We start from the raw sequence: 15,147 nt of genomic DNA on the forward strand, positions 1-15,147 counted from the left end.
TGGGGCGAAGCGGGATGACACAGTAGAGGTGGAAACGTAGGCTGGTGGGGGAACAGGCATCCACGCACCCTGGAGCTCGGCAGGACAATAAAGAGCCCTGGAAACCCTTGCTCCCTGCGCTGCCTTCCCTCCCCTCCACTCCCCAAGCTTCCGGCAGTGGAACAGGCGGAGGTGTCGGGCTGAGCTGGGAAGAACGCGAAGTGGTGCAAAGGGAAAGAAATCTCGCGATAGCAGAGCGCCTGGCGGGGGCGGCACCTCTTCCTTCGTCCTCCTCCAGCTCGTCTTAGTTCCGGTCACAGAGGAGACGCCGCCGCAGTTGTCGCCACCTCGGGGATTTCTGGCTCTTTTCTCTTCGCCTTAAATTCGGTGAGGCGCGGCGCCCACTTGGTCCCTGCCGAGGTGGCCGGCTCGTCCGTCGCCGGGCAGAGGGCCAAGGAGGCGGCTGGTCCTGGTTGGAGCCATCGCAGGAGGCCGGGCCGGAGCCGGGGCCTGGATTCGAGGGCTGCCCTCAGCAGGGGAGGCCGGGCGGCGGCGGCTGCGGGGCTGGGTGCGCGCCGCCCGGGCCCGGCCTGGGTAACAAAGCGCCCGTGGCCTCTCTGTTGGGTGGTGATGTACGCGTGGAGGGGCTCCGGCGGGCGGGGCGCGGGAGCCGCCACCACCGCCGCTGCGGCCACCTCCTCCGCCGCTGCTTCCGCGGGAGGGCGGGCGGGCGGGCGGATGTACGGGGCGGCGGGGGCCCCGGCGCGGAGCGCCTCGGCGCCTGTGGTCCGCTCCTTGCGGCGGCCGGCACCACCGGCGACCGGGTCAGTGGACACGGGCCCCCAAGGGGGATCCACGGCGCCCGCTGGCGCCGAGGGAGAGGGGCTCCGGAGCTGGGGCGGGAGCCGTGGGAAGGGTGTGGGTTGCAAGGCACGTGTCTGGGAGGAGACTGGGACTGTAAGGGTGTGGGGTAGAGGAAGCTAGAGCTGCTGACTTACAGCTTTTGCAGGCCCAAGAGGTGCAAACGGCGCCGTGGCCATGGGCACGGTGCTAGGGCTCCATCGAGCTGTGCCCGAGGGAAGAGACTTCCCCCATTGGACGGACTTAGAACTCGCAGACAGGTTTTGACTACCTCTTGATCAAGTTCTGTTGCCCTTAATAATAGTGGTACACATAGGCAGATGGAGAGAGAAATCCGGAAGAGAGTAAACAATTATGTGTTTATGGTGGGGATTTGTCACCGCTCTGGCTTCAGAAGGTCATCTAAGGTTGTAGTTCTGCCATCCTGACTTAGACGCGTTCTCATAAAGAGAAAGCAGATCTTTGAGGTGACATTTAATTCAGGCGAAGGTCAGTTCTTTGTGTTTGCACCAGTTGTACAGTGCCAAGCTAAAGGTGCATTCTGTTGGGCTTAGATGGGTTAGACTAAGGATTGATATTTTGTAGGTGAATGTTGTGGCGTTGGTATTTTTAAGGTCGTGCTTTTTTTCCCCCAGGGTGTCTTTTATGAATAATCAAAAGCAGCAAAAACCAACGCTATCAGGCCAGCGTTTTAAAACCAGGAAAAGAGGTGAGTATCTAAATATTAGCGACATAGGCCCATCTCGATCTCCCAAGTGACAAGGACGCCTTTGCCTGGGCCATCCTCCACTGCCTGACCAGGTGCACAAGCAGGAGGCTGGACCAGAAGCCGAACTCAGCTTACACGGGATGCCTAGCATCTCAAGTGGCAGCCTGCCATCCTGTGCCACCCTCTGGCCCCAGCCATTTATGCGTGAATGTCTGTCTTCATAACTCTGAAATACCTTTTAATTCTATCTTCACGGTTGTTTATTCAAAAGGCAGAGAGAGAAAGGCCAACTGATCAGCGTTTCATCTGCTGATTTAGCCCCCAGATACCCACAAACAGCCCCAAGCCAGGACCTGGTCTCTTGGCCCAGGTCTCCTGGGGCTGGCAAGGATACAGCGACCTCAGGCTACCTCTTAGGATGTGCTTTAGAAGGAAGCTGGGGCCAGAAGAACTGTTAAGGAACCCAGTGCGATATCCCAGAAGGGGTCTCAGAGTTATAGCAATCCCTCACCCTGTCTTGTGTTTTTGTTCTTGAGACAGGTAAATGCATCGCCCTAAAATTTAAGGAAAAAGCACTAGAAAGGAGCTTCAATTTCTAATTAGCTACCTTTCCAAATATACTCATATGTGCTCATATTTCTGCTGCTATCCCAGTTTTTATGTCAGTGTTTAAAGATTTATTTTTATTGGAAAGTCAGATTTACAGAGACAGAGACAGAAAGGTCTTCCATCCATTGCTTTGCTTTGCCGAGTAGCCTTAACAGTCAGTGCTGAGCCAGTCTGAACCCAGGAGCCAGGAGCTCCCATGCGAGATGCAGGGTCCCAAGGCTCTGGGCCATCCTTGACTGCTTTTCCAGTCCACAAGTAGGGAGCTGGAAGGGAAGTGGAGCAACTAGAATATGAACTGGATCCTGGGCATGCAAGGCAAGGACTTTAAGCCATTAGGTTACTGCACTGGGCCCTATGTCAATATATTTTTAAGCAACTTAATGTCCTTTTTGGTGAAGGTAAAATGTTTTTAAAAGAACATCTGTGTTTTCACTAGCTAGCATTTTCAGCAAAACCTTTTTAAATTATTTCTAATTTTTTGATGATTTTTACATATTTGGTTTGGATAATAAGAGTCAAGGGCTACAGGAAGGTGAATGAGACCATTACTTCCACATTTTCTTTTGTTCCTTCTCATATTGGGGGAAGGGGAATAAGGGGAGAAGCCACTCCCAGCTTCCCAGCTGCCTCCATATCCTGGGTTGGAGGACAGCCATCTAATGCCATCCCAGAGTTCCCTGTTGTGGGGCATGCTCTGAAGGCACTGCTCAAGAGGTTATGATAGTTCAGCAGTTCTGAATTACTACTGAACTCGCCACTCCACACATGGTGAAATCTCCAGGATCCACTGGTCAATGTAGTTCACCTTAGAATCTCCGTTTGCCCAGATATTCACTGCCAACACTTGGCTAGGGTAGTTGATGAATTTGTTCTCAGCCTTCTGTTGTGGTACCAGGTGTCCTCTGCAGGCTCCAATGTACTACCATATCCTCCATGTGCACCTGCATATGCTGTTCACTACTGTGCCTAAGCCACTGAGGAGGCCTGGCACTGATATTTGCACTCCATGGTCAAACCATGGAACCTGAAATTCTTTCCATGATTGGGGATTCTGGGTCCAGGATTTCAGTTGGGGGATCCCCAAAGAAACTTCAGCTGAGATGATCCCAGACCTAATTCTTTTGTGTGCTTGCCAGTACAGAATCTGGCAGTTTGTCACCCCCAATCGGCTTATGCACATGCTGGTGGTTGCAAGTGCTGGGTCAGTTTTGTCTCCGGTCCTATACTGTATGTAAACCAACTTTATGTAAACTATGTATTGCATCCTAGTTGGAGCGACCCAAAATAACCCCCACCAGGCCTGTCCCCTGCCCTGGTTCCTGTGCTTACCAGCATGTATAGCAGACTGGTTCAGTCTGTCCCACATCCCATTTAGCTTTTATGCATGTCAATAAGCATTGTGCTTCCCAACTAGCCTCCTTGTCCAGTCCACTCATGGGCCAGCAAGTGCCACTCTGTCAAGGCCATGGCTGCCCCGGTCCTAGTTTTCATGCTTGCCAGTCAGAGTGGCAACCCAGAGGGAGTTGGCAACTTTTACTTTTTTTTTTTTTTTTTTTTTTAATTATTATTGGAAAGGTGGATATGCAGAGAGGAGGAGAGACAGGGAGGAAGATCTTCCATCTGTTGGTTCACTCCCCAAGCAGCCACAGCTGCTAGAGATGAGCCAATCCAAAGCCAAGAGCCAGGAGCTCTTCCAGGTCTCCCACACGGGTGCAGGGTCCCAAGGCTTTGGGCCGTCCTTGACTACTTTCCCAGGGCACAAGCAGGGAGCTGGATGGGAAGTAGGGCTGCCGAGTTAGAACCGGCGCCTATATGGGATCCCAGGTGTGTGCAGGGCAAGGACTTTAACCACTATGCTTCCGTGCCGGGCCCGGCAACTTTTTCTTGAGCAAACAAGGCTAATTTATAAAAGGAGAGCTCCTTACATGGTTGCTAATACTACAGGTTTTTTGAGAGATAAATCAGGCTTTGTCCATGAAAATAATTATAGAACAGGAGGATTCTGTGCATTGTAAGTATTTCCCAGCTTTTTGTATTAGTGGGTGTATTGAATTCTGTAGCAAGGCACTATTTTAGTGATACAAAGCTAAAAGAGTTTTTGTTTAGAGAACGGGGTTAGCCACTGGCTACAAATGTAAGTGGCAGGTGCTTTGACATACACATTATGGAATCTTTCATAATTATTGTCTTCTCCTTGCATTGATGGTGAAGACACCAAAGTCTGATTCATTTTAGTCTTTGATGATTCATTTAGATTTAGCCAGTGAAGTTTTCTTATGGAACAGGAGCTGTAAGGTAGACCAGTTTGGTGGTGATGGAGGAAAACATCTGACTCCTGTGAGTGTGGATTGCTGGTATCACCCATAGATAAATAATAGTAACCAGGTACAGTGTGGTCAGCATCAGGGAAAGATGTCATTTCCCGTTTCTGATAAAGCTCTTTCTTGGCCTCCTGGCTGGGGCCCGTAACCATCTCTTGTCCCAAGACTAAGGATGTTTCTGAGACATAGGCCCTTCTGTGCTAAAACCAGAAGAGCCCTGGGCAGGTAGGACTGTGTTTTCCTAGTGCAGTGTGACGATTGAAATGTCATCTACCCTAGGTGCTGAAGGGAAAACCTTTCATGGAGCGTAAAAGCAATTCAGTAAAGACTATGTCTGCCCAAAGCTGTGTTCTGAGTCCTTTCTGTTTTCTTGATATTTTGACATTCACAAGAGCTTTCTGACGTATACTGTCCTCATTATCATTAGCCTTATACAGTGGGAGAATAAAGGCTTACAGAATAAGGCTAGTTGATCAAATTTAGGTTAAGTGATCATTAGCATTTCTATTCTGAATGCTACAACAGTACTTTTTTTAAGGTTTGTTTTTATTGGAAACAGATTTAGAGAAAAAGGGAAGGTCTTCCATCCACTGATTCGCTTCCCAAGTGGCCACATCGGCTGGAGCTGAGCCAATCCAAAGCCAATAGCCAGAGCTTCCACATCTCCCACAGGGGTGCAGGGTCCCAAGGCCTTAGGCAATCCACTACCGCTTCACCAGGACAGAAGCAGGGAGCTAGAAGGGAAGTCAAGCAGTTGGGAAATGAACTGGCACCCATAAGTAATGGCATCACAAGATGAAAGATTAGCCTGTTGCATCATGGCATGGCCAGCATGGCCCCCAGAACCGTTTTTACTACCTAATTTCTGTAACTCAGTTTCCTTTCTTAATGGGAATAAAGGTGATTGATAGGAATAAAACAGAGCTCTAACAGTTTATATCAGGTGTTCATTGTGCCATAAATGTGCTCTAAATACCTGGTGAGTGTTTCAGTGCGGGGGACACGGCATTTTAAAGGAAAACAACCAGGAACTGCAGTGTTTGAGCAAAATGTTAGCAGAATGAAATTTAAAGTTTGAAAGAATGGTTGAAATTTTGAAAAATGCTACAAGCAGTGATTAGGGCATTCCAGGTAGAAAATGGGTGAGGCAAAAGACCATGAAATACTACCATACTTAGGCTCATCTTTGAGATGTGCTTGAAAATAGAAGAACTGGCCCACAGCGATAACCTAGAAGCTAAATACTAACCTTGCAGGTGCAGTTTCATATCCTGGCTGTTCCACTTCCTGCTTGTGACCTGGGAAAGCAATAGAGGATTGCCTTAAGACCTTGGGATCCTGTACCCCGGTGGGAGACAAGGAGGAAGCTCCTGGCTCCAAATGGGCTCAGCTCTGGCCCCGTTGCGGCCCCTTGTGGAGTGAACCAGTGAATGGAAGATCTTCCTCTCTGTCTCCCCTTCACCCAGTAAATCTGACTTCCAATAAAAATTTTTAAAATTAATTAGTTAATTTTAAAAAACCCTGCACAATTGTTGTGACTGACCCAATCCTGCCTTACATTTATGCAGGAAAACCTTGGTAAGGGTATCATAGAGTGTGGATTTAGCTTATTTTCCTTTTCTTTCTTTTTTTTTTTTTTTTTTTTTTTTTAGTAACTGTTGCACTAAGATGACATTATGATGAATTGGTAACCTACTCAGTAGCTAAAACTTCAATAGTTGATAATTTCATGACATTTTGGTAAGCATTTTAAAACTTAATGAACTGTTTGGGTTCCCTCTCCTCCAGATGAAAAAGAGAGGTTTGACCCTACTCAATTTCAAGACTGTATTATTCAAGGCTTAACTGAAACTGGTACTGATTTGGAAGCAGTAGCTAAGTTTCTTGATGCTTCTGGAGCAAAACTTGATTACCGCCGATATGCAGAAACACTCTTTGACATCCTGGTGGCTGGTGGAATGCTGGGTAAGTACCTGTTTTGTAGGCTTACCAACAGAGGGAAGTATATTGTATGGAAATTGTGAGCAGTTCAGAATGTGGGCTATAGTGATAAGTGAGTTTGTGCTGTGTTTTGTTTTTTGAGATTTATTTTTTCGGAAAGACAGAGAAAGGTATTTTCAGCTGCTGACTGCAGTGACACAACAGTTGGAGATAGGCCAGGCTAACTGCCGGAGCCTAGAGCTCCATTTGGGTCTTCTGTGCAGGTGGCAGGGATCCAAGTACTTGGGCCATCTTCTAGTGCTTTATCCAGCACATTAGTTAGGATCTAGATTGGAAGCAGAGCAGCCAGGACTTGAACCCGGGTTCATAGGGTGCTGGTACTGCAGCTGATGACTCTTTCATGAGACTGCATTGACCCCCCAGTGTTGTGTTTTTTGCCCTCATGGGCTTGACCATGTTTCCTTCTATGAAACCTAAGTTCTTATAATATTCCCACAGAGTGATTTTTTTTCCTGGTCTGTATTTATACACTCCCTTAATGGAGAAACCCCTGCCTGTTATGTTAAGGAAATACTTCTGTGTTTTAGAAAGCTCTATAATCTAGTCTGACATTTAGAATGCTGCAGCTCCAAATTGAGACATGTGCTGTAGATGTAGAGAGATATCAGCACTAGTTTGAGGTCCTGGCTGCTCTACCTCCAATCCAGCTCCTTGCCTAATGGACCTGGGAAAACTGAGGACAGTAGCCCAAGTCCTTGGGCCCCTGCACTCATGTGGGAGACCCAAATGAAGCTTCTGACTTCTGGCTTTGACCTGGCTCAGTCCTGGCTGGTCACATTTGAGATGTGAGCCAGCAATGAACAATTTTTTCCCTCTGTTTCTCTGTAACACCACCTTTGAAATAAACAAGTAAATCTTTAAATAAAATTATAAAAGTAAAACATACTGGAAGAGAATCGCTTAAGTATTTTTTTAAAAGTTTTCATAGTACTGTAAAAGGAAAGGAATACCATTAATTCTGTAACAAGGAAACTCAAGGAGAGCACTTTGTACCCGCAAAGCCGTGCTATGATGGAATCATAGTTCCATTTTATGCCTGCATAAGTGACATGTAATATAATAGTTACTCGGTGGTAGAACCAAGGGCTTGAAGTTAGTAATATAATGCAATCAAAAAGGCTTAAAGGAAAAAAACTGATAGATTTTCAGGCATGGCCTAAAGAGAATAACGTGATGAATATCTGACCTGTTACCAACTCCGATAGTTAACACAATCCTACTTTAGACTACCACAGGCTTCATGCTGCTACTTTTTTTTTTAATGCGAAGTCTCAATTTGTGGGTTTTGTAGCATAGCCACTCAGAAGCTGGAAGGATTATTTGTATTTGAAAGGCAGAGTTATTGTGACAGGGAGGTAGTTGTATCTACCACCTGGCCACAATAGCCAAGGCTGGTGCAGATTGAAGACTGGAGCTTCTTCTAGGTCTAACATGTAAGTGCAGAGGTCCAAACACTTGGGTCATCTTCCATCTGCTTTCCCAGGTATATTAATAGGGAGCTGGGTTATAAATGGAGCAACCATTGTTTTAACCCATACTTATAGAATGCTGGCATTATTGGTAGAAACCCAACACACTATACCACAATTCCAGCCCCTTTAAATGGTTATTTTTTGTGGGGGAAGTTACATAATCAAAGCCAGCTCTTAGAATCTCCAGTTGAAAGGTTTGGCACTATTCCGTGGGGTGTGCTAAGCTTGATTGCTTTATTTATTCCTGTATGAAGTGTTTTACTTCATTTATGCACATTGAACCAATCAGTTGTTCCTGCTGACAAGTTGATTGCTTTCAGTTCATTTTGAATGTTAGGTTATGTTATTTTATAATGGGAAATCCTTATAGAGTGAGATTGAAATGATTACTACTTCAAAATGAAACTGCAAATTTTTGTGAATTGTACCTTAGCCCCAGGTGGTACATTGGCAGATGACATGATGCGTACAGATGTCTGTGTGTTTGCAGCACAAGAAGATCTAGAAACCATGCAAGCATTTGCACAGGTAAATGAAAGACTTCTTTCCACTTAGCTGCTGCCATCTTAAAGTGCTTAAGGAACATTCTGCCTTTAAAAGATTGCAGGTAGAAAGTAGAAGAAATTGAAGTTTTAAGGGATGCTGTTCTTGGTTCAGACAGATTAGAAACTTTGGAAGCATTGAGGAGAAAGAAACAAAAGATTTGATTGGTTCTTTTTCCCTTTAAGAAAAATGTCAAGTAAAAAGGCAAATTTGTTCCATACTCTGAATTCCATGGCTGAGTCATTTATTGTACTACTGTTTCCTACAGAATTGTGTTTGTACAGTTTCAAGTGGATCCAACCTGAACATTGTTGCCTTATATCAACAACATAAGCCTATTGAAAAGTGGCTAGTATTAAAGTACTCATAGCATTGGTTACTTTATAGGATTTTGGAGTTGACAGACTTCTCAGGCTGTCTTACACAATTACAGTTTGTAAGCTATTACATACAGTGGATAATATACTTGTTTTATGTTCTAGAAATAATATAGGAAGTCCTTGGCTCTGACCTAAGATTTTATCGGTGTGACATCTGCACATATATTAAATCTATTCAGTTTTTCTCATAGGTTTTTAACAAGTTAATCAGGCGCTACAAATACCTGGAGAAAGGTTTTGAAGATGAAGTAAAAAAGGTAAGAGACACATAGTATGGTTGTGGAAAAGATTGGGATCACAAAATCCTAATTAATCAAATCGTAATTCTGTGAAGATTTGAGGTCTTTATTTGTTCCAAACAGATTGCATCAGGCTGAAAATTAAAGTGAAATTTTCTATCAGGGAATGGATGAAAAAGGATTTAAGTTAACATGAGTGAAATTTAGCCTGCCTGGTATTTGAGTCTCTGTCTTAGATATTTTGTGAATGGGTGTACAGAAAATCTGGCAAAGCTAATAGTAGTAGCACATGAAATGCCAAACTTTGACCTGATTATGTTAGCTGGCTTATGAGGTGCATTTTATCACCCATGTTGTGTATATGATAGTGAGTGACGGGGTAAGTGTCTCCTCCGAGATCACTCAGCTAATGAGTGTTAATAACTGAGATACGCCCCAACCCATCCTTTTAACCTGATGTGGGGCACCCTACTGCTTCTCATATATATTTTTTTTAAACTTTAACTGTTTACCTTTGCAGCTGTTGCTGTTCTTAAAGGGTTTTTCTGAGTCTGAGCGGAACAAGCTGGCTATGTTGACTGGTGTTCTTCTGGCTAATGGGACATTGAATGCATCCATTCTTAACAGCCTATATAATGAGAATTTGGTTAAAGAAGGTAATTAACCTTTAGTTAAAGATGGTGTTTAGTTCACTGAGGGTGGGGTACGTAACAGGCTGAAAGGTGATCTGATGAAATTGTTTCCAGTTCAGTAGACATTAGATGTAAATCATTAGCAACTAGATTTAATGGTGTTCTTTAAGCAGACATTATATTTCCAAGATTTAGGTGAAATGTGATTGTTTCCAGTGAAAGTCAAAAGAAAAATGCTGTGGAAACCCAGAGATTAATACCAATTAGAAGACTTGAAAACCAGTCTTCAAGGAAATAGGTGCCTTTGACTTTTTACCATAGCACCAAGTGTAGGAGTCCATTAGAAAGTAGTGAGTGGGGCCAGTGTGGTTCAACAGGCTAATTGTACACTTGCAAGTATAATTTTCCCATGTGGATGCTGGTTCTGTACCTGCTGCTCTGCTTTCCATTCAGCTCCCTGCTTATGGCCTGGGAAAGCAGAAGAAGATGGCCCAAGTCCTTTTAACCCTGCACCTATGTGGGAGACCCAGAGCTTCTGGCTTCTGATTGGTTCAGCTCCAGCCATTATGGCCATTTAGGGAGTTAGCCAGCAGATAGAAGATCTTTCCATCTCACTAAATCTATCTTTCAAATAAAAATAAATCTTAAAATTAGAAGGAAAGAAAGAAACCAATGAGCAAGTTGTAGTAGAAAAGGAAAGTTGGAGAGAAGTGGTAAATGGTGGAATAGGGAAGGTCGGTGTTAAATTTGAGGAGAAAGTGAGTAATCACGTGATAGGAGAGTTTCTGTGATTGATGTCCAGGAAAGTCCTTGTGTTAAGTTATCTCTTCTTTTACAGGGGTTTCAGCAGCTTTTGCTGTTAAGCTCTTTAAATCATGGATAAATGAAAAAGATATCAACGCAGTAGCTGCAAGTCTTCGGAAGGTCAGCATGGACAATAGATTAATGGTATGTAGTATTTTGTTTTATACTGCTGCTAAAAGTTAATGAGAGTGTAATAAGAAATCTTCATTTTTGAATCGATGAAAAGAATGAACATGTATTTCTTCCTCTGATTTAGAGATTATTTAACCATATAAATTTACCTTTCAGGAACTCTTTCCTGCCAATAAACAAAGTGTTGAACATTTCACCAAGTATTTTACCGAGGCAGGCTTGAAGGAGCTCTCGGAGTATGTTCGCAACCAGCAGACCATAGGAGCCCGTAAAGAGCTCCAGAAGGAACTTCAAGAACAGATGTCTCGTGGTGATCCATTCAAGGATGTAAGCTGTTTTATGTAAAAACTTTTTGTAGCCTCTAGCATAAAAATTTTCACTCACTCAAGAATGAATTTGAATTCATAGTTAAATGTTACATTTATGGTTTGCTGTGTGTGTGTACTTCATTAGTGCCTTAGCAAAGCCTAGAAATACTAAAACTTGGAGATCTTGCAGCATTAAAGTCAGTGGGCAGACCCAGTCTTTCCATGTTCCTTGCTAGCTAGCCTATGTGTGAAATGAGGTTGGAACTTAAGGTTCCTTCCAGTTGAATATGTTCTCTGGCTAAGTGTGGTACACAGCTACACCAACTGTACAGAAAGGATGGGTGTCTTGTCTTGCTTAAGGTTATTTATTAGGAAGGAAGAATAACAGCAAGAAATATTCTGTTTGCTTCACTCCCCAAATGGGAAGAAGCGATTGGGGTTCAGTACTCATTTGGAATCTTTTCCAGATCATTTTATATGTCAAGGAAGAGATGAAAAAAAATAACATCCCAGAACCAGTTGTCATTGGAATCGTGTGGTCAAGTGTAATGAGCACCGTGGAATGGAACAAAAAAGAGGAGCTTGTAGCAGAGCAAGCCATCAAGCACTTGAAGGTATTAAAGCTGTGCCTTGGCAAAACAAACTCCTTATAAGTGGAGATAGGTGTGAATTGTCACTTTACTTCTTTTGTCTTTCTTTAATTTGCAGGTTTAAACAAGAGCTTATTTAAAAGTAACATATAAGTCTTCAATGTGATGCTTTCTAATGAGGAAATACTGAAAAATATGAGGGTTTTCCCCCTCTAAAAATACTCATATTGACATTTACCTGCACTGTTGTATTTCTTATTTGACTTAAATGCTTTTAGTACATGTTTTCTGTTTGACCTTTTGATTTTTAGTCCCTATTAAATAGAGTTAACAGAAATTATAGGAGTCATATTCTGAACTGTGGAGAAGGTCATTGTACTGAGTAACCACCTTCTCTGCCTCCCTTTTACACAGCAATACAGCCCTCTACTTGCTGCCTTTACTACTCAAGGTCAATCTGAGCTGACTCTATTACTGAAGATTCAGGAGTATTGCTATGACAACATTCATTTCATGAAAGCCTTCCAGAAAATAGTGGTGCTTTTCTATAAAGGTAATATAAATTTTGTGAGTATATTTTATAATAATCTTTAATTATTCAGTCATAAATTATGTGACCAGCAGCACCCTAGAATTTTTTTATGCTGGTCATGGAGTTGTCTGATAGCATTAAGTGCTAATATTGACTGTCAAATCTAAAGCCTTCTTGTTATGGTTCCAAATTCTGCCTCTCATACTCTGTCCACATCAAAATCTCGCAGTTCTTTACTCAGACCTCCATAGTCTTTGTAAAGCCTGTGTCACTTCACTTTAAGCTCACCACCTAGCATTGGCTTTCTTGTGTCCTTCAAAGCTCATTTAGCATGCTTCTGGAAAGTCACTGTTTCAGTCATTCCCTTTTGTGATCCCGGTTTCAGAAACCTACTCTCAAAGTGAGTGGTAAAGATGCAACCTCTATTGGCTAAGAACCCATTTTTGTTATTTCATTTGCTTTGGTTAGAAATAGAACTTTTTGAAATTCTGTGATTAATCAGACCACCCCTGGTCTAAGTGAATATGGATGATAGGCCTAGTGTGAACACTGTCTCCTGGCTACCTTAGGCGATTTTGTTCATGCCTGTGTTCTGCACTTAGACATGAGACTGATCTGCACAAGCGCACATGCCTCAGTCACTATCCACTTGTATTAAGTGTTCTGAAAAGTATGTTACCTACTTTGCCTATTCATGTTCTTGAGGAACAGATCCTGGAAATCTTCATTGAGTTCATAAGTTTCAGTATTAATGTCTACTGGGTAAATACTTTGTTGTTTTAAATAAAACACATTATTTTGTAAGGCTTGTAAGATGCTGCTTTGGGGGCCTGGCATGATAACCTAGTAGCTAAATCCTCACCTTGCATGAGCTGGGATCATATATGAATGCCAGTTCCTGTACTGGCTGTCCCACTTCCTATCCAGCTCCCTGCTTGTATCTCTGTATCTGCCTTTCCAATATAAATAAACAAATCATTTTTTTAAAAATGCTCCTTAGGACACCTTCATCCCTTATTTGAGTAAGGGTTTGCATCCTAGCTCTGCTTCTAATTCCAGTCCAGTCCCTTGGCCCAAATGCTGCTCTGCTGGGTGCTTTAGCAGGTGGCTGGATCAGAAGAGGAGTACAAGGACTCTAAAGCTGCACCTACTATGCCATAATGCCACCTAGCTTGTTCTACTATTTTTCTTGAAGTTATTAAAGAAACTAATGTTAATGTAACTGTGTCTTCCAAACTTAATGGGATCTTCTTTCCTATCAAACATTTCTATTCAGATGGTTCCAACTCTGCCTCTGATGTAACAATTGATTATTCTTTATAGCGGAAGTCCTGAGTGAAGAGCCCATTCTGAAGTGGTATAAAGATGCACATGTTGCAAAAGGGAAAAGTGTCTTCCTTGAACAAATGAAAAAGTTTGTAGAATGGCTCAAAAATGCTGAAGAAGGTAAGTCTTGGTACAGTGGTACCAGAAAGCTTAGGAGTGCATTGTACCATGGCCTTAGTGAGGGCTTCACAGAGGTCCTGGCTTGTGGTCCTTTCCTGTGCCATCATTTTTACTGAGTATGCATTAGCACGTACCTGAAAATGGTCACTTGTTTTAAGACAGGTGAGAAAAAATATGGTTCCCTTAGAGGAAATCTGAAATTTTTGAGGTGATAGTTGTGAATTTTTGAGATTTGTGAGTACTTTTGAATATTCTCATCTATTATTATTAATGTAATTAAGGATGTATTAATGTAGAAAGGATGTTTATATGATTGTGGTTAAAGGGCTTCAAAAATATAAATAGAAGCTTCCTGTTTTCTGCTACGTAAAGGTTGACTGCATTTTCCCCTCTTCTAGAATCTGAATCTGAAGCCGAAGAAGGTGACTGAATTGTGAAACCACACCCTCAGTAAAGCAAAGGGGAGTTGTAGATACAATGTCATGTCTCATGTGTCCTGGTTCTTACATCTTCCTACCTCCCTATATCAAGCATGATATAAGGGCTTTCATGGCAAACTTTATTTTAATTGTTTCTATGGTTACTGGAAATGTTTAGTTTCTAAAACCATGTTTTAAGTAGCTACAGGAGCTGTAGATTTGAATCTAATGTTGCATTGGTCTTTTCAGTTATCTTCTACCTCCTGTATTTTCTACTGTAATAATGTAATTTAAGGCCTTCCACAATGAACCGTTCACTTTATTCCCTGGGTTTTCTATATCAACAAAGTTTTCAATATGATTTGGTTAATAATTTGTTATAAAAACTCTGTTTGAAATTAAACTGTAAAAGTATCAAAAAGTCTCAAAAAGGCAATGATTTGTGTGATAATTTAATCTGTCCAGAGCCCTGCTCATCACTGAAAATCTCATAGATGGTAGTTGAATTCATTGACATGATTCTTGAGTAGTTGGACTGTTGTTTGCATGTTAACATTTTCTTGCAGTTTTAATTCTATATGTCCTTATGCTCAATTATTTGCTGTTGGGTTACATCCTTAAGACATGAAAAACAAATTTGGGAAATTTGAGAGATCATATATGGCTTAGGTGATGGGAAGAAGTGTTGAGTTACTTGTTTTTCATTTTGGAGAAAATCTCAGCATTCAGTTTATATCTGTAGGCAAGAATAATGAATATTCCTTTCTTAAAAAGCATTTTTAAATGTGCCTGGTAGAAGTCTTGTTTAAAATCTATGTTGAGAATACACTTAGATTTATAGCAAAATCCTTGCAAAGAAAATGATTGATGTACTATCCCCAGTGAAAATGGTAAAACTCAGCATGTGTGAGTTGGGGATCTAATGTAATTTACGTTTCCTGCTGGCTTAGAGTATTTGTAAAGAGTGAATGCAGTGGCAAATTCCCACTTGGGTCGTACTGGAGTGGCTTCATTTTATTAACATATTTTAGTAATTCCTCAAACATCTGGCTAGAAACATAACTCCAAATACAGGGTTTTTTTTTTATTGCTATGAGCCAAGTATTCTATACAGTTGATATTTTATTTTTAATGGCTGCCTTTTAGTTTTCTTTTCCTGCTGCTACCCAT

General features: G+C 42.4%; 1 protein-coding gene across 2 annotated transcripts; it reads left to right on the top strand.

Annotated features, from left to right (window-relative positions):
* Window positions 1–248: 248 nt before the first annotated feature.
* BZW1 (basic leucine zipper and W2 domains 1) lies at window positions 249–14,398 on the top strand. Of its 2 annotated transcripts, none has more exons than XM_040971959.1 (12): window positions 249–366; window positions 1,476–1,549; window positions 6,268–6,444; window positions 8,386–8,480; window positions 9,067–9,132; window positions 9,635–9,770; window positions 10,585–10,694; window positions 10,839–11,009; window positions 11,458–11,604; window positions 11,995–12,133; window positions 13,436–13,558; window positions 13,957–14,398. In XM_040971959.1, the coding sequence occupies exons 2-12, from the start codon at window positions 1,486–1,488 to the stop codon at window positions 13,986–13,988; spliced, it is 1,260 nt and encodes a 419-aa protein (XP_040827893.1). In that variant the 5' UTR covers window positions 249–366; window positions 1,476–1,485; the 3' UTR covers window positions 13,989–14,398. The 2 variants fall into 2 exon arrangements, with proteins under 2 accessions (XP_040827893.1, XP_040827892.1); XM_040971958.1 differs by lacking the exon at window positions 249–366 and adding an exon at window positions 664–803.
* The last annotated feature ends 749 nt before the right edge of the window (window positions 14,399–15,147 follow it).

This window comes from Ochotona curzoniae, unplaced genomic scaffold (assembly GCF_017591425.1).
Source record: "Ochotona curzoniae isolate NIBS_2020 unplaced genomic scaffold, NIBS_Ocur_1.0 contig_2210, whole genome shotgun sequence".
Lineage (NCBI taxonomy): Eukaryota > Metazoa > Chordata > Mammalia > Lagomorpha > Ochotonidae > Ochotona > Ochotona curzoniae.

Bases quoted from the DNA above. Each gene is read 5' to 3' on its own strand.
- BZW1 (XM_040971958.1), top strand. From the start codon at position 718: ATGTACGGGGCGGCGGGGGCCCCGGCGCGGAGCGCCTCGGCGCCTGTG. The intron at 1,550-6,267 runs GTGAGTATCTAA...CCTCTCCTCCAG, and splicing joins TTTTAAAACCAGGAAAAGAG to ATGAAAAAGAGAGGTTTGAC. The intron at 9,133-9,634 runs GTAAGAGACACA...TTACCTTTGCAG, and splicing joins TTGAAGATGAAGTAAAAAAG to CTGTTGCTGTTCTTAAAGGG.